The sequence below is a fragment of the Neomonachus schauinslandi genome, chromosome 8 (genome assembly GCF_002201575.2).
Source record: "Neomonachus schauinslandi chromosome 8, ASM220157v2, whole genome shotgun sequence".
In the NCBI taxonomy this organism is placed as follows: domain Eukaryota; kingdom Metazoa; phylum Chordata; class Mammalia; order Carnivora; family Phocidae; genus Neomonachus; species Neomonachus schauinslandi.
This window is the reverse complement of record NC_058410.1, coordinates 13,252,853-13,274,955: the sequence shown is the minus strand read 5'-3', so window position 1 is coordinate 13,274,955 and position 22,103 is coordinate 13,252,853. Positions and strand designations below refer to the sequence as shown.

The 22,103-nt window shown below is 36.1% G+C and overlaps 1 protein-coding gene across 1 annotated transcript in view; it reads left to right on the top strand.

Annotated features, from left to right (window-relative positions):
- Positions 1–388: 388 nt before the first annotated feature.
- OPRM1 (opioid receptor mu 1) overlaps positions 389–22,103 on the top strand; it is a 174,439-nt gene continuing 152,724 nt past the window's right edge. Inside the window, exon 1 of the mRNA XM_021693699.1 lies at positions 389–866. Coding sequence (XP_021549374.1) covers positions 574–866 — 293 coding nt within the window. The 5' untranslated portion in view covers positions 389–573. The remainder of the gene's footprint in view (positions 867–22,103) is intronic.

Genomic DNA, 22,103 nt, shown 5'->3' with positions numbered 1-22,103 from the left:
CGTTGGGGTGTAAGGATTGTCCGGGTTGCACCAGGCCAATGTCTTTCCTTTCATATTATACAGAGAAAACGGCGCTGGGAAAATAGATTGATGTCAGCCCCCTTTCTTATGCTTTACTGCTGCCGAGAACTAACTCTGTCTCCCCCGCCCCTTCCCTCCAACTCCTTTCCCCAATCTGCCCCTCCTTAGATGTGTTTGCATGGACGAGTGCCGAATGGGGAGACAGACCAACTCGTTGGATCGCTTTGCGCAAAATCCACCCCTTCTCTCTCCTCCCTCCCCTCCAGCCTCCGGATCCCGCACAGCCCTCCCTCCCTTTCCCACAGCGGTGTGGGTTTGAGGATGTGTCTCTACTACTAAGGCGGAAGGGGGCTACAAGCAGTGGATAATGTCAGATGCCCAGCTCTCCCCTTCTACCTAAAGCTCCTCTCTGGCTGCACCAGGGTTAGTCTGTGTAAGAAATAGCAGGAACTGTGGCAGCAGCGAGAAGAAGCGGCTGAGACGCGTGGAACCTGAAAAAGTCTGGGTGCTGGGGTTTACCTCATAGCGAGGTCCCAGCCAGCCGTCAGCACCATGGACAGCAGCACCGTCCCCACCAACGCCAGCAATTGCACTGATCCCTATACGCACTCTTCAAGTTGCTCCCCAGCACCTAGCCCCGGTTCCTGGGTCAACTTCTCCCACCTAGATGGCAACCTGTCCGACCCATGCGGTCCGAACCGCACCGAGCTGGGCGGGAGCGACAGCTCGTGCCCTCCGACCGGCAGTCCTTCCATGATCACGGCCATCACCATCATGGCCCTCTACTCCATCGTGTGCGTGGTGGGTCTCTTCGGAAACTTCCTGGTCATGTATGTGATTGTCAGGTAAGGAAGGCGCCAGGGCTCCCACCAGAAACTTCAGCAGCTAATAAGGGCATAAAGGGACAACTGACCCCCCAGGAAGTGTTTGGCGGGAGGATGAGAGAAGGGAAGTAAACAAGGGAGAATAAGGGGGCGACGGTGATAGAGTGGTTATTGTGAGTGCAAAAATCCACTTTTCTCTTTTTCCCTCCGCTGTTAAAAAAAGAATCAAAAATTTCAGAAACAGAGAAGTTGCCTTGGTAGAAGATGTAAAGCTCTGGGAGGAAAAAAAAAATGCTCTTAGAGTTCACTTACACTGAGCCAAGAGGGTTCTTGGGCACAGAATCCCACAGTCCCTTTCACAGGAGCTGTGGAAACAGTAATTTGTAAATAAGGAAGAGGAATTTTAGTTAGATTTCCTGATGAGGGGGTCAATCCCCTTCTCAGTTCTTTTCAGACATGAACTTTGGCAACTTTCCTACCCCTGCTGGTTTCCATGTACTTTACTGTACCATGCCACCCCCCCCCATTTGCTTGTCACACTTGTCCTTACCCCACCGTTCTTCCATCCTGAGGCCACACTCAGTGAGAAAGTTTTTCTGGGGTCTCTCTACAGTAAATAGTGTTGCTTTGTAGTAACAAATGTGACAGTTGTGTTGCTTGGACCATTTTGCAGTTCGCAGCTGCCAGATCTGCTAGGAGAGTCACAAACTGAATTGGGAATAGATGATGTGGTTTAGGAGAAATACAGGGCATGACTGTTTTCGAAATCCTCTGAAAGTGGAAGCCAATTAGAAGTGACCAAAAGCAGCGTAATTCTGGAGTATAAACCATTATATAGGAAGTTACAGTGGTTGTTCTGGGAGGAAAAACTGCCTTTATCAGTGATATTATTTCAAAAGAGTTTGTGGCCCATTTTCTGTTTACCTAGATGTTCCAGGTTTATTTGGCAAAGAGTGTGCAAGCTTTCAATATTAACTATGTTAGTGTTGGTGTGCATATTCAAATCCTACATGCTAATAATGGGATACTGTATATTCATTTTTGCTAAAGTAGATAAATATTTTAACACTTTAAAATAGTTTCTAATTTGGGATTTTCTTCCTACTCAGGGTTTATGTACGTACTGAACATGGCATTTTCATACTTAGTTATAATATTTACTTCATCTATTCAGCAAGTACTGCAGGTTTTAATGGAGTTCCTTAATCATTTAACAATCATTTTTCCTATTATGCTTTCATGATCAAGGTCTGTGAGTTGCTTGTAATTGATTATTTCTTGTATGTCTGATCTCCTTAATTAATGATTGTTAAAGAATAAAACTAATTTCTCTAATCTTTTGATGAGGAATAAGATAAGTAGTGTCTCTGAGAAAAGAGCACCATCTATTGAGAAGAAGGCTAACAACAGAAGGGAAAGTACAGGAAGGAAATCAATGGAAGAATTTATTTTTGAAAACATTAACCGTGTATAATCTAATACAAAGACTCATATCAAAGATAAAAGCCGAGTCTCACTTACAGATATAATAAAAATCATTATTAAAGTTCTGCCTTATGAAGAGAAAATATGTTTCTCATTTGTCCTAAGAAAATTCATAGAATCAAAGCTAATAGGGCTAGAAGGGAACCTAGAGTTTACCTATGCCAGATGAGTAAACTGAGGCACAGAAAATATCAGTGATTTCTTCAAGGAGAGATAGTTCTTTAGTTCAATAATACTGTATTAGTTCAATATAATATCTATTTTAGCCAATACATCTTTCTTATTAGAGTAGCAAATCATGATTTAATTCAACTAAAATATTGACAGAGTAGATTCAATTAGCTGTAATAATGTGGAAATAATAAAGTACCCCAAATTTATGTCTGGAATCCTGGAGAATAAAGGATTCTACCTTTACCTCTACAATACCAAAGTGTCTGGAAATCCTGCTGTCTGAAACATAATCCTTTATTCCCTTTTATTGCTTCTCTTGGTATTGTCCTTCCTTATTTTTCTCCCCTCTAGCTTATGGTTTTCTATAAAGAGAGAGCCAATAAAGCAGCAACTGGCTGTGAAATAAGAAGATTGGTCTTATTTCAGTATTTAAGAGATTGCTGGTTGATTGAGTTTGTTTTAAAGGCATTACTTCTGACCTCTTGATGACTTGGAGAAGGATAGTGACATTGCATCTTAGTGAGAACATGATATTATGCTTTATTTCTCTGTACTGAAATTTCGAACAAAATGCAGTATGATTTGAAAGGTTACCCCAAACATCCATCTATGACAAGTTGGGTGTTTAATTCCATAGTCAGGTAACCCTCTGAGAATATGACTGCAAAACAGAAAAATGGACAGTTCAGTGACCAATGAAGTAATGAAGAAAGCATTTGGGGATTGAAGAAAATATGTTTATTTAGCTCAGAATATTTAACTGGACTGTCCAGGCTGTGGTGTTTTCACTACAAAATGATAGTTCAGAGATATTATTGCCCCTGTTAAAAAGATGACTATAATGCTACATCTATTAAATTATTGAGGTGAAATGCTCACTTCCTGCTATTATTTAAAATTCAACAAATACTTTTGAATGGTAAAGTGCAGTTAATGGTCAAGTTACACTCTTCTATCCAGATTAAGGTGATATTTATTAGAACGTTTTAATACATCAAATGAATTATGAGTCTCAGATGACTATAGCAACCAAACCAACAACAAAAGTAAGTGGTAATACAGATGCCATGATTAATACTTTTCTGCTCTGTGTCTCAACTCCATCATCATTATACCTTCAACAACAACATTATTAAATAGTATAACTTAAGAAGGATTCTTACACAGTGCTGTTCTAAGGAACATAAAGGAGGAAAAGAGATACCATCATATGATCCAAAGATTTAAAATCCAGATGTTAAATGATAAAAATGTTATAACTATTCACCAAATGAAAACTTTTTCAGTTTTAAAGAAAATAATATTTGCAAGATAATAATATTATAAAAATTACCACAGAGTCTAAAGAATATGGAGATAAAACATTATAAAATGTGGCAATTATTTAAAATGGGATGATACTTTACTATTGTCAAGAATGTTTTCTAGGGGCACTTGACTGTCGTAGTCAATAGAGCACACAACTCTTAATCTTGGGGTTGTGAGTGCAAGCCCCACGTTAAGTGTGGAGATTATTTAAAAATCAAACCTTTAAGAGAAAAAGAATGTGTTTTTTTTTTTAATTAACCAAAATAGTACACAAAGTTATAGCCACCAGGAATGTTTCACTTTCTGAGAACACTTGACCCAAATATAGAATTAACCATAAATATAAAAACTGATATTGCCCCACATATATTTATTTTGTGAGATTTTCTTCCAAAGATTTGTCCATATAGTCATGAATATGGCCTTTGCACACACTGTTTAAAAAAGTAGAGGGTTGGAAACCATTAGATCTTTATGAGCTGTGTAAACCATCCTTCCAATAAATTACCAATGAAGAGTGCCAAATGATATTGCCTTCATTTTTCAGATTATTTCTTAATTTGACTAGATGAATTCTCAATGTGTCTACTTATCAGAGCAGAGCACTTAAATATATGCAAGATTTTATTGTCATTTTTCTTTCACTAAAAAGTATTTCTCATTTTAAAACACTTGTTCTATATACTAAATATTTGATTTAGGTTTAAGCTGCAAAGTGATCAGTCATGCCTGATTGGAACAGAACTATAAACTTTTTTACTTCATATATAAGTTGCTGGGAAAATAAGGAATAACAATATTTTATCTAAGGTTATATATATTTATATATATATATATATACATATATATATACAAATACATATATACATATGAATTAATTTCAATGCATATGTCCCTGAATATGATCACTAGTAATTTTTATAAAATAAAAAAGAAAATTGTTTATTTAGAAAGCTCATATACAAACAAAGCTCATTTTCTTTTTTTTTAAACTATAAAATATCCTAGTTAGAAGACGGATTTAAAGGGAAAAAAAATCCTGCTAAATAAAATCTGTCCTTTACATAATGGTTTACATGAAAACCTAAGAATTTAATTGTATTCCTTTCACTTCACAATGGAGAGCTTCTAGTATCATCTATTACAATTTCAACTTTAACTGCTATGTCCCATACAGATGCTAATTCTGTCAGAACAGTCTTCTTCAGTGTGCCCCAGAAAATAAAAGTTGCTTTTCATTTCCTCAGTTGTAAGCTGTGTCTGTCATTCACATAGTGTTATCACTCCTTTCTCTCCTTTCTTTCTTGAAAGAATGAGCTATCTTATATTTTATGAAATATTTCCAACATAAAGGAATGTATAGAGAGTAATAGAAGATTCTTCACCTTTAAAAATTATATATAATTATACGGCACCTGGGTGGCTCAGCCTTTAAGCATCTGCCTTCTGCCCAGGTCATGATCCCAGGGTCCTGGGATCAAGCCCTGCATTGGGCTCCCTGCTCCATGGGAAGCCTGCTTCTCCCTCTTCCACTCCCCCTGCTTGTGTACTCTCTTGCTGTGTCTCTCTGTCAAATAAATAAATAAAATCTTTAAAAAAATTTAAAAAATAAAAACAAAAATTATATATCATTATAATTATATATACTTCTAGTAATATATGTTATATATTATACATAATAATATCCATTATTTATATAATTATATAATATATAATACATAATTATATATAATTATATGTTATGTAATACATAATTATATATATACAAAATAATGTGTAATTTATAAATTATATTACATATGTATAATATATATATAAGAAGTTTTCTCTCATCTCCTATTATACTGTCTCCCCAGAGACTATTACTATTATAAATTTGGTGGTTATTATTCATGCATATTTTTAAACTTTTATTTCTGATGTCTGTTTCCACAAACAAAATATAATCTTTTAAACATGTTCTTTGAACTTTACATATTAAACATTTATATTTTACATTAATGTTAATTTAGACATAATTTCACTATTTTCCCAGAGTTGTTCTAGTTCCAGCAGATCAATGATAGAAACAAGATGTCAAAGAACTAGCCCTCCTTAATACTTTTAACTTATCTCTAAATCTGTGTTAAAAATTATTGTAAAGATTTCGGGAAAATTTTCTGGCAACTACTACAGTAAGTAAATCTGTTCATAAATAAAACCTAGGTATAATTTCTCTACTTCTAAGAAGGAAATAAAAATAATTGGTTTCTGACTACTTCAAAATGTCATTCAAGTGATAAATGCTAACAATACTTATTTCAGGATTTTGAATATCTTAGAGAACTTTTTACACATAAAAGTTGAAAATGTTACTTCTTCTAGTATTCTACTTTAGGTATTAATTGAAATAAAATTATTTTGGTCAGCAGGAACAGATAAACTAGTTTCCATAAATAATGTAAAACAATGTGACATTTTAAAATATATTAATGATAAATACCAAGAATAAATGTGTGAAATTTTAAAATATGAGAATTTCATATCTTTAACCTTCATAAAATTTAATGTATATGAACTAAAATAACGATTTATGACAGTAGTCTCCAAACTTGTTTATAGACATAGACACTTACTTCAAGAACTCTTAAGCCAATATATGAGAGATCAAATGAGCTATTCAGGATTAATCACATGCTGGGGCCAGAGAGTACTGCTCAACTGCCATCCCCATCCTACCCTCCATTGCTATCCCCAAGGTACTTTCATGGAATTTCTAGAGCTCCCTCAGGCAATATTGTAAAACAATGGTTTTCATATTGTTTCAGACCTTTGTTGTACCTCACCTCTCATCCTGCAGCTCATCTTTTACTTCAGTGATTGGTATGACAGTCAGTTTTGCCCGTATATAACTTGTTAACTCTCCACCCTAGCTATATCTACATCCCTTGCCTATGGCCCTGGAAGTTCTCTGATTCCACTACCCTCTACAGAAACCATCCTGGTACTAACAGATCAGAAAGTATGAGGAAGTTGCGACCCCATGAAACAACCGTTGACTGGGGAAATGAGAGACTGTGCACAAATGGTCCCCTAAGCTTCCTTCTACACTTAGGTACACGGTTCTAAGGAGCAGACCACAAGGCACATTAGAAGTTGTGGTCCACATTGTGTCCATTTCAAGAACATTCTTTTCCTTCTTTCTTTCCTTCATTCTTTTCACTCTTTCCTTCTTTTCCTTCCTTCCTACTCCCCCACCTCTGTTCCCACTTCTATTCCCTACAATTGCTTTCCAAAATGATTCACCTTCACACCAATTCTTGTTATTTTATAATTGGCTACAACGTGTTGGCACAGTAAAATCTGACTAATAAACAGGGCTTTACATATTCATAGAGCATAGGTTTTTCTTAATAATTAAAAGTTCTTAAGAAAAATTTGAATAAGTAACCCAAATTAGAACAATGAAGAGAGTTCATGAGTGAAGCTTTTCCTTTTATTTGTTTTCCTGCCTCAAGATTCAGGAAAGTCTTTTTTAGTACATTTTTGCTTTGTGGACATGACGTAGACAACAGTCATGTGTAGTGTTCAGTTATTTCTTGAGTTCAAGGTGATGGTGGCGGTAGGCTCTCTGATATGTAAAAGAAATAAAGCCTCCTGTGCCTTCTAACAAATTATCAGAAGACAAAAACTACCACCCCCTTCTCCACTGATTCCAAGTTGTATAATAACTATAAGAGTTCTTATAATAACTAAGCTCAAGAAAATTTCAGGATCCTCAAAGTGAGCTGAAACAACAGATACAAGAAATGTCATGTACAAGAAACATCATATAATGAGTTTGTTCTAGCACTTCCTTTCCCTTAGCCATCTGTTCTTGCTTCAGGCCACTTTATTTCTTTCCCAACAAATGCTTCAAGCTGAGGGTCCTTGAACCAAGATAGACATTTAGAATGGAAAGGTCACATGGAAAAAAGAAGTTTTGCTTTAGCTCAGAACCCCAAGTGTCAATTGTGGCTCAACTTCAAATCGTTCTGTGCCTCATTCTCCTCATTTGTAAAATGTGAGAATTAAACTAAAAATCTTGGGGGCGCCTGGGTGGCTCAGTTGGTTAAGCAACTGCCTTCGGCTCAGGTCATGATCCTGGAGTCCCGGGATCGAGTCCCGCATCAGGCTCCCTGCTCAGCGGGGAGCCTGCTTCTGCCTCTGACCCTCCCCCCTCTCATGTGCTCTCTCTCTCTCTCATTCTCTCTGTCTCAAATAAATAAATAAAATCTTTAAAAAAAAAAAAACTAAAAATCTTGGAGTCCCTTCTAGTACTAAGAATTCCTATGGCAACTTCAAGGACTTGTTTCTCCATAATTTTTGTATCTATACTATCTAGAGAAAAAAGTAATGATCTGCTAATTTAAATAATTTTGGTTTCAATTCCATCTCACCCCCTTGGATTCTAAATAAGCTCAAATGGGTTCTGTCAGAGAGAGAAAATGCCAAGCTGCCAGTTTTGTGGTGGTCAATTAATACAATGAACCAAACCGAAAGCAACAGTCAAGGCTTTATTCACTTACTGTGAGAGTATAGGCAAGACATGAAAAAGGAAAACGATGTCAGCTCCCCAGTGTTCCATTTTTCCCCACAGAAGAGCACCAGGTTACATGTATGAGTATAGATGTGGCAGAGAGGAAAAGAAAGTCATCATCTTGCTGTACAGGGAGCCCCAAACAAACATGTTTTATGGACCTGGGGGCCAGGGGGAGGGAGAGGTGAAGGATAGGAATGGGAAAGTATGGAGTCAAAGAGGAGAGGAGTTTCTTTAAGAACTCCTGATATGGAGGTCTCAGCAGAGACACCTGGAAATAGCCTTGTCGAGGGCTCCTCAACAAGGAGACTTCAAATGGAGGCTGTTGGACTAGCAATGCATATATATCTAAGAGTATGGTTGTTGAGGTGAAGGAGGGGCATGAATCCTTGATCACAACAGATTGAACTCTTATGATTGAAATATAGAAAGTAAAATTTAAAGAGTAAAAAGAATAAAAAGTTAATACAGTCAATTCTCATTATTCGTGGTGGTAATGTTCTATGAAGTCATTGTGATTAGTAAATTAGAGAATATGGAAGCTTTGCTTCTAGGGGTGTTGCAGGGTTAGGTTCCTATGAGCCTCCAGTTTCATTTACATCAACTAATCAAAACATAACTTTCTGTTATTTGTGGTTCTGTTTAAAGGCATCTATTTACAGTATATTGTGATTCATTAACATTGAATGTATGGTCAACACTAATGCCTTCATGAAGCTCATCTAAGATACCTACATTCTCCATTAGACACATCACTACCATCTTGTACTTAGAAACCCCTGACAGCACTTCAGCACTCTGTTTGAGGTCCATTTTAAATACTGAGATCACCAACAAAAAAATACAAAAAATGCTATAAATGATTGACTTATTTCACTTAACATAATACCCTCTAGTTCCATCCACGTCGTTGAGGGTATGTGCTGTGGTGAGTGCTGGGTGTTGTGTAAGACTGATGAATCACAGACCTGTACCTCTGAAACAAATAATACATTATATGTTTAAAAAAAAGAAGAAGAAGAAGATAGTAGGAAGGGAAAAATGAAGGCGGAAATCGGAGGGGGAGACGAACCATGAGAGACTATGGACTCTGAGAAACAAACTGAGGGTTCTAGAGGGGAGGGGGGAGGGGGATGGGTTAGCCCGGTGATGCGTATTAAAGAGGGCACATATTGAATGAAGCACTGGGTGTTATATGCAAACAATGAATCATGGAACACTGCATCAAAAACTGATGATGTAATGTATGGTGATTAACATAACATAACAAAATAAAATTTAAAAAAATAAAATTAATTAATTAATTAACATTTAAAATTTAAAAAAATGCTATAAATGTGTCACTAAATAAGAGAGTTCCCCTTTCTTCACATCCTTGCCAATATCTGTCATTTCCTGACTTGTTAATTTTAGCCATTCTGACTGGTGTGAGGTGGTATCTCATTGTGGTTTTGATTTGTATTTCCCTGATGCCTAGTGATGTTGAGCATTTTTTCGTGTGTCTGTTGGCCATTTGTATGTCTTTTTTGGAGAAATGTCTGTTTATGTCTTCTGCCCATTTCTTGACTGGATTATTTGTTCTTTGGGTGTTGTTTGATAAGGTCTTTATAGATTGTGGATACTAGACCTTTATCTGATAAGACATTTGCAAATGTCTTCTCCCATTCAGTAGGTTGTCTTTTGGTTTTGTGAACTGTTTCCTTTTCTGTGCAAAAGTTTTTTAACTTAATTAAGTCCAAATAGTTCATTTTTGTCTTTGCTTCCCTTGCTTTTGAAGACATGTCACACTGCTAGTGGGAATGCATGCTGGTAGAGCCACTCTGGAAAATGATGAAGGTTCCTCAAAAAATTAAAGATAGAGCTACCCTACAACTCAGCAATTGCACTACTACGTATTTACCCAAAGGATACAAACATAATGATCTGAAGGGGCACCTGCACCCCAGTGTTTATAGCAGCAATGTCCACAATAGTCAGACTATGGAAAGAGCCCAAATGTCCATCAGCAGATGAATGGATAAAGAAGATGTGGTATATATACAATGGAATATTACTCAGCCATCAAAAAGGATGAAATCTTACCATTTGCAATGACATGGATGGAACTGGAGGGTATTATGTTAAGTGAAATAAGTCAATCAGAGAAAGACAATTATCATATGATTTCACTCATATGTTGAATTTAAGAAACAAAACAGGATCATAGGGAAGGGAGGGAAAAATAAAATAAGAAAATCAGAGAGGGAGACAAACCATGAGACTCTTAATTATAGGAAACAAACTGAGGGTTTCTGGAGGGGAGGTGGGAGGGGGATGGGGTAACTGGGTGATGGGCATTAAGGAGGGTACATGATGTAATGAGCAGTGGGTGTTATATGCAACTGATGAATCACTAAACTCTATCTCTGAAACTAATTTAAATATACTATATGTTAATTAATTCAATTTAAATTTTAAAAAATAATAAAAAAATAAATGTGTCACTGAGAGCTGAAATGGGAAGGCAGAGTGTTGCTTTGATCTCTGCTGAGAACTTGCGCATCAGAGCAATTCAAATTTTTCATCACTCTATACATATCTGCAAATGACCACAAAAGCCCATAAGTAAATATTTTTAGGTTAAAATAAATTTTAGCATGTAAGGTTTTTGTAAATACAAAATCCATTAATAATGAGGATTGACTGCATATGCAAATGTTTTCCAATGAAATATTTTAAAAACACAGCCGAAGAAAAAAATCAGTATGTTCCATATTAAATATAATGACAATTTCATGACATGAAGACAAGTTTTATGTTTTTATTATCATTGATCATAATCAAAGGGAATAGCTTGAAGACAAAATGGATTCCCATATGAATCAATCATCAGTCTGTCACTAGATACTAGGTTGGCACACAAATTTAAAAACATACATGATGCACAACGGTCCCCTTTTCTCCATAACCATGCCAGCATTTGTTATATCTTTACTTTTTGATAATGGTCATTCTAACAGGTATGAAGTGGTATTTCACTGTGGTTTTAATTTGCATTTCCCTAATGACTAATAATGTTGAACATTTTCCCATGTACCTGTTGGCCCTTTTGTATATCTTCTTTGGATAAATGTCTATTCGGGTCCTTTGCCCATATTTTAATCAGGTTATTTGTTTTCTTGTTATTGAGTTATATGAGTTCTCTCTATACTTGGCTATTAACCTTTTATCAGATATATGGCTTGCAAATACTTTTTCCCATTCCATAGGTCATCTTTTCACTTTGTTTATGGTTTATTTTTTTGTGCAGAAGCTTTTTATTTTGATTTAGTCCCATTTGTTTATTTTTTATTTTGTTGCCTGTGCTTTCTGTGTCATATCCAAAAAATCATTACCAAGACCCATGTCAAGGAAACTTGTTCCTATGTTGTCTTCTAGGAGTTTCATGGTTTCAGGTCTTACATACAAGTCTTGAATCTATTTTGAGTTAATTTTTGTGAGTGGTGTAAGATATGGGTCCAGTTTCATTCTTTCACTTGTGAATATCCAATTTTCCAGCAACATTTATTGAAGACACTGTCTTTTCTTCTTTGAGTATTCCTGGCTCCTCTGTCAAATGTTAGTTGACCATATACACTTGGGTTTGTTTCTGGGCTCTTGATTCTGTTTATTTGGTCTATTTGTCTGTTTTTATGCCAGTCCCATACTGTTTTGAAGATGACAGCTTTATAATATAGCTTGAAATCAGGAAATGTGATATCTCCTATTTTATTCTTCTGTCTCAAGATTTCTTTAGCTATTCAGGGTCTTTTGTGGTTTCATACAAATTTTAGAAGTGTTTTTTCTACTTCTGTAAAAATGCCATTGGGATCTTGATAGGGATTGCATTGAATTATAGATGGCTTTTGGTAGTATTGACATTTTAACAATATTAATTCTTCCAATACATGAACATGGGATACCTTTCCATTTATTTGTGTCCTCTTTGATTTCTTTCATCAATATCTTATAGTTTTCAGAGTAGAGAGATCTTTTTTTGTCCTTATCTTTATAATTTTTTTATTTTATTATGTTATGTTAATCACCATACATTACATCATTAGTTTTTGATGTAGTGTTCCATGATTCATTGTTTGCATATAACACCCAGTGCTCCATTCAATACATGCCCTCTTTAATATCCATCACCAGGCTAACCCATCCCCCACCCCTCGCCCCTCTAGAACCCTGTTTGTTTCTCAGAGTCCATAGTCTTAGAGTAGAGAGATCTTTTATCTCCTTAGTTAAATTGATTCCTATTTTATTGTTTTGATGCAATGGTATATAATTGTTTTCTTAATTTCTCTTTCTGGTAGTTTGTTATTAATGTATAGAAGTGCAGCAGATTTCTGTATATTGATTTTGTATCATGCAACTTTACTGAATTCATTTATTAATTCTAACAGTTTTTTTGGTAGAACTTTTAGGATTTTATATATATATACAGTATCATGTCATCTGCAAAGAGTGACAGTTTTACTTCTTCCTTTCCAATTCGGTTTTTTTTTTTCTTTTTTGTTGCCTAATTGCTGTGGCTAGGACTTCTAATACTATGTTGAATAAAATGGCAAGAATGGGCACCCTTTTCTTAATCTTTATCTTAGAGGAAACCTTTCATTTTTTCACTGTTGTGTATTACATTAGCTTTGGGCTTCTCATATATGGCCTTTATTATATATATTGAGGCACAGTCCCTCTATATCCACTTTGTTGAGGGTTTTTATCATAAATGGGTGTTGAATTTTGTCAAATGTTTTTTCTGCATCTATTGAAATGATCACATGATATTTATCCTTCATTTTGTTAATGTGATGTATCACATTGATTATTTGCAGATGTTGAACCATTTCTGCATTCCAAAAATAAATCCCACTTGATCATGGTACATGATCCTTTTAAAGTGTTGTTGAATTTGGCTTGCTAATATTTTGTTGAGGGTTTTTGCATATGTTCATCAGGAATATTGGCCTGTAATTTTCTTTTTCTATGATTTCTTTGTCTGGTTTTGGTATCAGGGTAATGCTGGCCTCATAAAATAAGTTTGGAAGCATTCTCTTCAGTTTTTTTGGAAAAGAAGGATAAGTATTAAATATTCTTTGAATGTTTGGTAGAATTCACCAGTGAAGACTTTTGGTCCCGGACTTTTGTTTGTTGGGAGGTTTTGATTAATGATTTGATATCCTTCCTAGTAATCATCCTGCTCAAATTTTCTATTTCATAATTAGTTAGTTTTGGTAGGTTGTATGTTTATAGGAATTTAAAAATTTCTTCTAGGTTGTCCGATCTGTTGGCTAAAATTGTTCAAAGTCATCTTTTATGATCTTTTGTGTTTCTGTGGTATGAGTTGTAACTTCTCTTTTTCTTTTCTGATTCTATCCATCTAACTACTGTCTATCTTTTCTTAGTGAATCCAGCTAAATGTTTGTAAATTTTGTTTATTTTTTCAAAGAACCAGCTCTTACCTTCATTGACCTTTTCTATTGTCTTTTTAGTCTCAATTTCATTTATTTCCATGTTATCTCTGCTATTTCCTTCCTTCCACTACCTTTGGGCTTTGTTTATTCTTTTTCTTTCTAGTTCCTTTAGGTGTGAGTTTAAATTGTTTATTTGAGTTTTTCTTGTTTCTTGAGATAGGACCATACCACTATAAACTTCCTTTTTAAAATTGCTTTGGCTTCATCCCATAGATTTTGGACTGTTATATTTCCATTTTCATTTGTCTCCAGGTATTTTTTTTCTCCTTTGATTTTTTGCTGGCCCATTGGTTGTTCAGTAGCATGTTATTTAATATCCACATATTTTATTTTTCCAGTTTTCTTCCTGTAAATGATTTCTAGTTTTATACCATTGTGGTCAGAAAAGATACTTGATAATGATTTCAATCATTTTAAATTTATTGAGACTTATCTTGTTGCTTAACATATGATCTATCTTCAAGAATTTTTCATTTGCACTAGAATTCTGCTGCTTTTGAATCGAATGTTCTGTATGTATTTATTAAGTCCATCTTGTCTAATGTGTCTTTTAAAGCTAATGTTTTCTTACTGATTTCTGTCTGAATGATCTATTCATTGATGTAAGTGGAGTAAGGTCACTTAGTATTACTGTATTGCTGCCATGTTCTCCCTTTTGTCTGTTAATATTTGCTTTATATATTTAGGTGCTCCTATGTTGAGTGCATAAATATTTACAACTGTTGTATCCTCTTGTTGGATTGACCTCTTTATCATTATGTAATGCCCTTCTTTGTCTTTTCTACAGTCTTTCTTAAAAGTCTATTTTGCCTGGTATAAGTATAGCTACACCAACTTTCTTTTTGCTCCCATTTGCATGGGTCATCTTTTTCCATCCCTTCACTTTCAGTCTCAGTGTGTCCTTTGATCTGAAGTGAGTTTCTTATAGGCAACATAAAGAAGAGTCTTGTTTTCCTTATCCATTCAGCCACTCTATGTCTTTTGATTGGAAAATTTACTCTACTTACTTTTAAAATAATTATTGACAGGCATGTGCTTTTGCCATTTAACTGATTGTTTTCTGGTTGTTTTGTAGTTCCTCTCTGTTTCTTCTTCACTTGTTTGCTTCCTTTGTGATTTGGTGAGTTTCTGTAATGTTATGTTTATATTTCTTTATCACTTTTTTGTGTGTATCTACTATAGATTTTTGCTTTGTAGTTCACATATTCCATCCTATATATTTAACAGTCTATTTCATGTTAACAGCATCTTAAGTCTGAGCATAGTTTAAAAATTCTATATTTTACTCTCCCCCACCCACAATGTGTTCTGTTTTTGATACCATATTTTTCATCTTTTATTTTGCGTATCCCTTAACTAATTATTATAGTAATAGTTAATTTTACTACTTTTTTTTTCTATTAACCTTCATGTTAGCTTTGTAAGTGGATAATCTACTACCTTTACTATATATTTGCATTTACCAGTGAGATTTTTACTTTCATATGTTTTCTTGTTACTAATTAGTGCATTTTCTTTTCAGCTAAAGAAATATCTTTGACATTTCTTGTAAGGTCAGTTTAGTGTTGATAAACTCCTTTAGTTTTTGTTTGTCTGGAAAACTCTTTATATCTCCTTCAGTTCTGAATGATAACCTTGCTGGGTAGAATATTCTTGGTTGGAAGCTTTTTCTTGTCAGCACTTTGAATATATCATGCCACGCTCTCCTGGCCTGCAAGGTTTCTACTGAAAAAATTAACTGATATTCTTATGGGGGTTCCCTTGTATGTAACAAGTTGTTTTTCTCTTGATGCTATTATATCTCTTTATTTTTAATGTTTGACCTTCTAATTATAATGTGTCTTAGTGTGATTTCTTTAGGTTCATCCTATTTGGAACTCTTTTGCTTCCTGGATCTTGATGTCTATTTCCTTCACCAGGGAACTTTTCAGCCATTATTTCTTTAAAAAGATTTTCTACCTCTTTCTCTCTCTTCTCTATCTGGGACCTCTGTTTACAGATATTATTTCTCTTGATATTGTCCCATGGGTCCTTTAACTATATTCACTTTGTTTAATTCTGTTTTCCTTTTTTTAAAGATTTTATTTATTTATTTATTTATTTGACACAGAGTGAGAGTGAGACAGCAAGAGAGGGAACACAAGCAGGGAGAGTAGGAGAGGGAGAAGCAGGCTTCCCGCTGAGCAGGGAGCCCCACGCGGGGCTTGATCCCAGGACCTTGGGATCATGATCCGAGCTGAAAACAGATGCTTAATGACTGAGCCACCCAGGTGCCCCTAATTCGGTTTTCTTTTGTTCCTCTAATTGGATGATTTCCACTATCTCATCTTCCAGATTGCTGATCCATTCTTCTTTTTCATCTAGTCTTCTGTTGCACTGCTCCAGTTTATTTTTCAGTTCATCTATTGTATTCTTCAGCTCTATGACTTTTGTTTGGTACCTTGTTATGTTTTCTATCTCTTTGTTGAAGTTCTCATTGTGTTCATCCATTCTTCTCCTGAGTTCAGTGAACATTTTTATAACCATTACTTTGAACTCTTTATCAGGTAGATAACCGATCTCTATTTCATTAAAGTATTTTTCTGAGGTTGTGTCTTATTGTTTCATTTGGAACATATTCTTCTGTGTCCTCATTTTGCTTAATTCTCTGTTTCTATTTATTAGATGAATAAATGCTGCCTTCCAGTCTTAAAAGAGTGGCCTTGTATAGAAGATGAACCTTACCATTCAACCTTGCCCTAGGTTTTTGGTTGTTTCTCAGACCTCTTTGATTATCTAAGTAGCCTGATTTGTTTTTGATGGGTCCCAATTGTGACAGTGTACCAAGATCTGTCAGTGTTCCAAAAGGATGGATCTCAGACAGTGACTAGTTTTAGGCTAATTGCAAGCCAGGTCATCAGACAGCAGCTTTTAAGATATAGATAGAGGATAGATGATAGATAGATAGATAGATAGATAGATAGATAGATAGATAGATAGATAGAGTCATATATATATATATATATATATATATTCAGAGAGAGGGAGAGAATGATAGAGATAGAGATATAGGTATATATACAATCTTTTGAGTCTGTGATCATAAATCTGTTGACTTCTAGACCAGGAGATCTGGAGCTGTCCCCTCAGCAACATTTGCAAAAAAAAAAAAAAAAATGTGGCTTTAGTCATGTGTATAAGCTCCTTTCTGGGATGCATCCGTGAGCTGTGGCAAGGCCAAGGGAGCGCTCTAATATGGTATCTCCCTGCCCACACTCCCTGGAAACACCTCTGTAGCATCCAGATGTGTGGCAAATCTGAAGCCTACTCCTCAGGACAAAAAAAAAAAAAATAGACATTTTTCTCATGAATACCAGGGATATGTGTCAGTCTGCTGTTTATGCATTACTCTAGAGATGGTTACCTGCTAAGGACTGTCTCTCTGATTATTTTAGACCCATAAGGCACAGAAACACAATCCTCACTGGCTACCAGAGCCAGGCACTCAAGGGGCATGCACTGTGTGGGCTGTGCATACCCATCATCTATGGTGAGGCAGGCTGTGGTTGTGACACATGGGGACTGGGGCAAGGCAGCCCATGGCCGAGGTGCAATGTGAGGTACTTGACTGTGGTGCATGAGGGCAAGGCACCCAACAACTATGGCTGTGGTGTGAGGGGATGGGGCACTCCCACTGGAGCTAACAGGCCAGAAGGTGGGTGTGATAAATGGTACCCACCAGCCCCAGCACAAATAAGGCAGAAGGTGAATGTAAAAATGGCACCTGCCAGCACCTCATCCCCAGAGAAATCTCAGCAGGTTCTTGCCTGTTTGAAAGATGCTTTAAGGTTAACAGATGAGTCTTTCAAATTGCTTTTGTACTGGGTCCCCATGTGAGCAAGTCTGTGCTGAGCCCTTTTAGTGTGCATTTTCTACCCTTTACCCTATGGTTCTCCTGGAAGCAAGCCCTGTTTGTTTTTAAGGCCAAACTCTTTGGGAGCTAATCAGTCTGGTGCAGTTCCCAAGGGTAAAGGGGCCTGATATGGGACACAAACCCCTCACTCCTGAGGGACAAGCTCTGTATTATGAAATCCCTCCTTAGGACACCTGAGAGGCTCAGTCACTTAAATGTGTCTGCCTTCGGCTCAGGTCATGATCCCAGGGTCCTGGGATCGAGTCCCACATTGAGTTTCCTGCTCAGCAGGGAGCCGGCTTCTCCCTCTCCCTCTGTCTGCCACTCCCTCTGCTTGTGTGCTCACACTCTCTCATTCAGTCAAAATAAATAAAATCTTTAAAAAAAAAAAAAAGAAATCCCTCCTGACTATGGGTCACCACACGTGATGTGGGGTTTCTTGCAAGACCATGTCTCTGCTTCTCCTACCCACCTTGATGTGGCCTTCTTATCTTTTGTTGTGAAGGCACTGTTCAGCTAGCTTACAGGTCCTTTTCAAAAGGAATTGCTCCATATATAGCTGTGGGTTTGTTGTGTTTGTGGGAGGAGGTGAGTTCAAGATCCTCTTATGTCACTACCTTGAGCCTTTCTCCCCCCAGATAATTGGCAATATTCATTACCACCCTTAACCAGTGATTAGGGAGTGAGTGCTTAGAAAAGAGCATTGCTGAAAATTTTCCCTCAATTGGATATGTTTTATGGTTATCTTAAATCAGTGCAATTTTCTAGGCTTTCTCACAGTATTTTCACCTACAACTATTTGAAGCTTTCAGGAAAAATTGAAACTGTCACCTGCAAATTCATATTAACTTCTTAGCAAATACAAAATCTGCCCTCCAAGACACCTCTACCTGCATACCAGCCACTTTGCACCCACCTCCAGGCACCCAGATGGTGACTGGCAGCTTCATTTCTCTCAACCTCTCATTATGCCCTTCCAAGCACAAAAACTCATTACTTGGATTTCTTTTTTCTTTTCTTTCTAATTTATGTAACTTGCTCATTTTAAAAAAAATTGTTTTCTGCAGTTCTCAAAGTTTGCTTTGAAAAATGTTATCCCTTGTGTTTTCATATTCAGACTGGCTAGCTGGATAAAAAGGAGCATCAGTTAGGCCAAAGCATTCTGTGGTGTTTGTAATCCCGTGGTTTCTTATCCATGGTTTTTCTCATTGATTTTCTACAAATTCACTGAAATCTCTTTTCTGCCTGGCTCCACATCTTTAATTCAGTCCCAATCTGTCTCCAAATGACTGCTACTTTGAAGAGTTGTGCTCAGAGAAAATTTTCTGACATGTACAGGAATTCTTTGGATTAACCAGATAGCCCCTGGGTACAAGTTTGCAAGGGGAGCAAAGTTGAGGAGAGATTTAACTGGGTGATATACAGTCCAGCTAAAACATTCTATAGTTCCTAGAATCACTTACATGAGAATTAGATCTATATTCTATCAAGGAACCCAAACAGGTTAAAATAAATAATAAAATTTGAGTTTCCTTCCAATTAACTCTTGGAACATCGGAACTATTGAATAAATCCTTGCAGTATGCTTAGACACATAGAAGACCTCCCAGATCTTCCATTCCAGTGGTGCTCAATCTTGGTTTGCACATCAGAATCACCTGGGAAGCCTTAAAAAAATGGAAGCCCACCTCCAGCTAAGGTTAAGGTTAATTAAATCAAAATCTTTAGGGGCAGTTTTTGGAAATATGCAGGAAGGCCTTTTAATGTTCAGCCAAGATTAAGAGGAACAGATCTGGTCCAACCTATTCATTTTATGGATGAGAAAATGGAATCTTATTTGTCACGGAGGTTTAAGAGGTTTATACATATGTCTTACTTCTCTGAACTTTAAGAAGCTGTTTATAGAGTAAGTAGTAAATTAAATTACTTCTCAGAAAAGCTAAAGCTTAGGGTGTTTCCAAAATTTACCTAAAATAATAGGCACTGTGGAGTGGACAGAGTGCTGAACCTGAAATGAGAAGAACCGTGTTTGAATCTCTGCCCCTTGCTAGTTAACATTGTCACTCAACCTCTCTAAATCTCATTAGTTAACCTTTACTAAAAAAAAATAACCATATTCAATCTCACATGGATTTTAGGTCCAAATTAGACAAGATATATGGAAGTGTGTGGTGAACACTAAAAGTGCTATATAAAAATAGAGAGTTTTATTATTTGCGCCCCTCCTACTGGGAATTCATCTTCCTTCCCACTAGGTTCACACCATGAGCATGTGGATCTGAACACTCACCCACTGCTTTGCTTTCTCGTAGGCCAAATACATTACCCACTATAATATTTTGAAATACAGTTTATCTTTTTGGGATCACAATTTCTGCAGAGGCAAAGCAAGGCATTGCATGGGTGTCACTTTGTCATTCCTCTCTTCATTCCAGTCAACTCCTTCCCACCACTGGATTATTCCAAGATCATCTTGTTGACTGCCATGATGATGCTAAGAGAATTCTAAAGACAGAGAAGTGCAATTTACTTGGTTCCTTACTAATAAGTCTTTTTATACTGTCCACTGAAAAAATTCAGTGGTAAAAATATGCAAACCAATTATTTGGGGGAGAAAAGAGCTATTTTGTTACTTAAATGTTTCACATTTAAATTGGTATTACAGTCAAAGCATCTAAAGCAGAATTTAAATTTAAATGCTGATTGCATGTGATGAAACTCCTTTTTAGCCAGCAGTGTTGTTTATTTGAACTAGAAGAAATAACTTATAATAAAGGTGTTCTCAAACACTAGCTTTGGAAATTTAGGCATTTAGAATTCCATCTCTGGGAAGAGAGTCCTAGCTTCTTTTATGAGTCTGACTCACTAATCACAGTAAAACTGGTCAAAAAGTGGAGCTCTTCATGATGGATGCATTAATGATGATACAGTGAGTCTGTGTGTCTATCTATTCCTAACACCTTCATAATGGATTTTTTTAGAACTTGCAAAGCAATGTATGTAAATGTCCTAAGAGTAATGAATTGTATAAATAAGCAACCACAGCATAGAAAAATAATATCCATGGGGCTTAGTGTCCCTGAGAATTAAGACTATTTCAGCTATAAAAGTTGTGGGAAACAAGGAGATCAATGAAAGGGAAGGCCTTCTTTCTATCTGAGCATTTTTCCACTAAAACAGTGGGTTCAGTGCCAATGAAAGATTGAGCATTTTGTGGGGGAGTATTAAATGTTAATTGAAAAAATGCTGCCGGCAGTATAACCTGAACATCAGAACCTGATTGTACTTGCCAAGAACAAGGGAAATTATTATAGACATTATAATTTCATACTTATCCAGCCCCCATGGCCTATGAAAAGGCAACCACATGAGTTGAATGAAGTTAAGTGTGCTTCTGATGATGCTGGTGGTCCAAGGCCACCAAAATAAGAGGTCCTGTTAAAATTAGACAGCATAAATTGAGATCCTGAAGTCTTTCTGAAACAAAAGTCCTTCTGAAAACAAAAGAAAGTTTATTTAACTTCTTTGTAAAATAAATAAAACATATATCTAAATAATAAAGATTATACCTTACAATTTTAAAGGACCTTAATTTTTTCATTACATTGACTAATTTGAATTTCATAAAATTTTTATGACTATAGACAGGGAAAGAAATCGTTAATTAGACTAATACTAAAGAGGATGAAACTGAAGCTCATGGATTTATTTCCTATGCTTGTTGGATACTAACCATGTACAAAGCACTCTCCCAGGGACTCCAGATATACCAGTAAGAAAATTAATATAGTCTTCCCTGTCCCCAAAAGTACAGTGTAGTGGAGAAGAAAATCAAACCATTTCACCAGTTGATAAATGCCAACAACAGGATTATAACAACTAACCTATGTTTTTCAACCACACTATCAGGCAAACACTATTCCCAAGCTTTTTAACAATCAATTAGTATAGTTCTTCTTTCTCTATCACCAAGCCCAGCAATGGGGTGACTCCTGACTTAAGTGTTTATTCACTTTTCCAAATTTTTTAAAAGTATGATTTATGTCTCAGAGACAAGATAGAGAAAAATGAGCGGAAAGGGCCCTGGTTAATTTAAGAAAACAGTGAAAGAGAATCCTATCAACCCTAATTTACAAGTATTTCTCAAAGCAGGTATTGTAAACATTTTACAAATAATAAGGATATTGCAGTGGAATAGTAGAGTCCTGAATGAATAGGACACGGAGGAAGAAAAATCTCAAGAATCATTGCTTTAGGAGATTCTTTAGTGCCACTGTAGTATGACCATGGTCAGACTTCTGAATACCTTATAACATGAACACAGGCAACAGAAAGCTCAACCTGGAAGT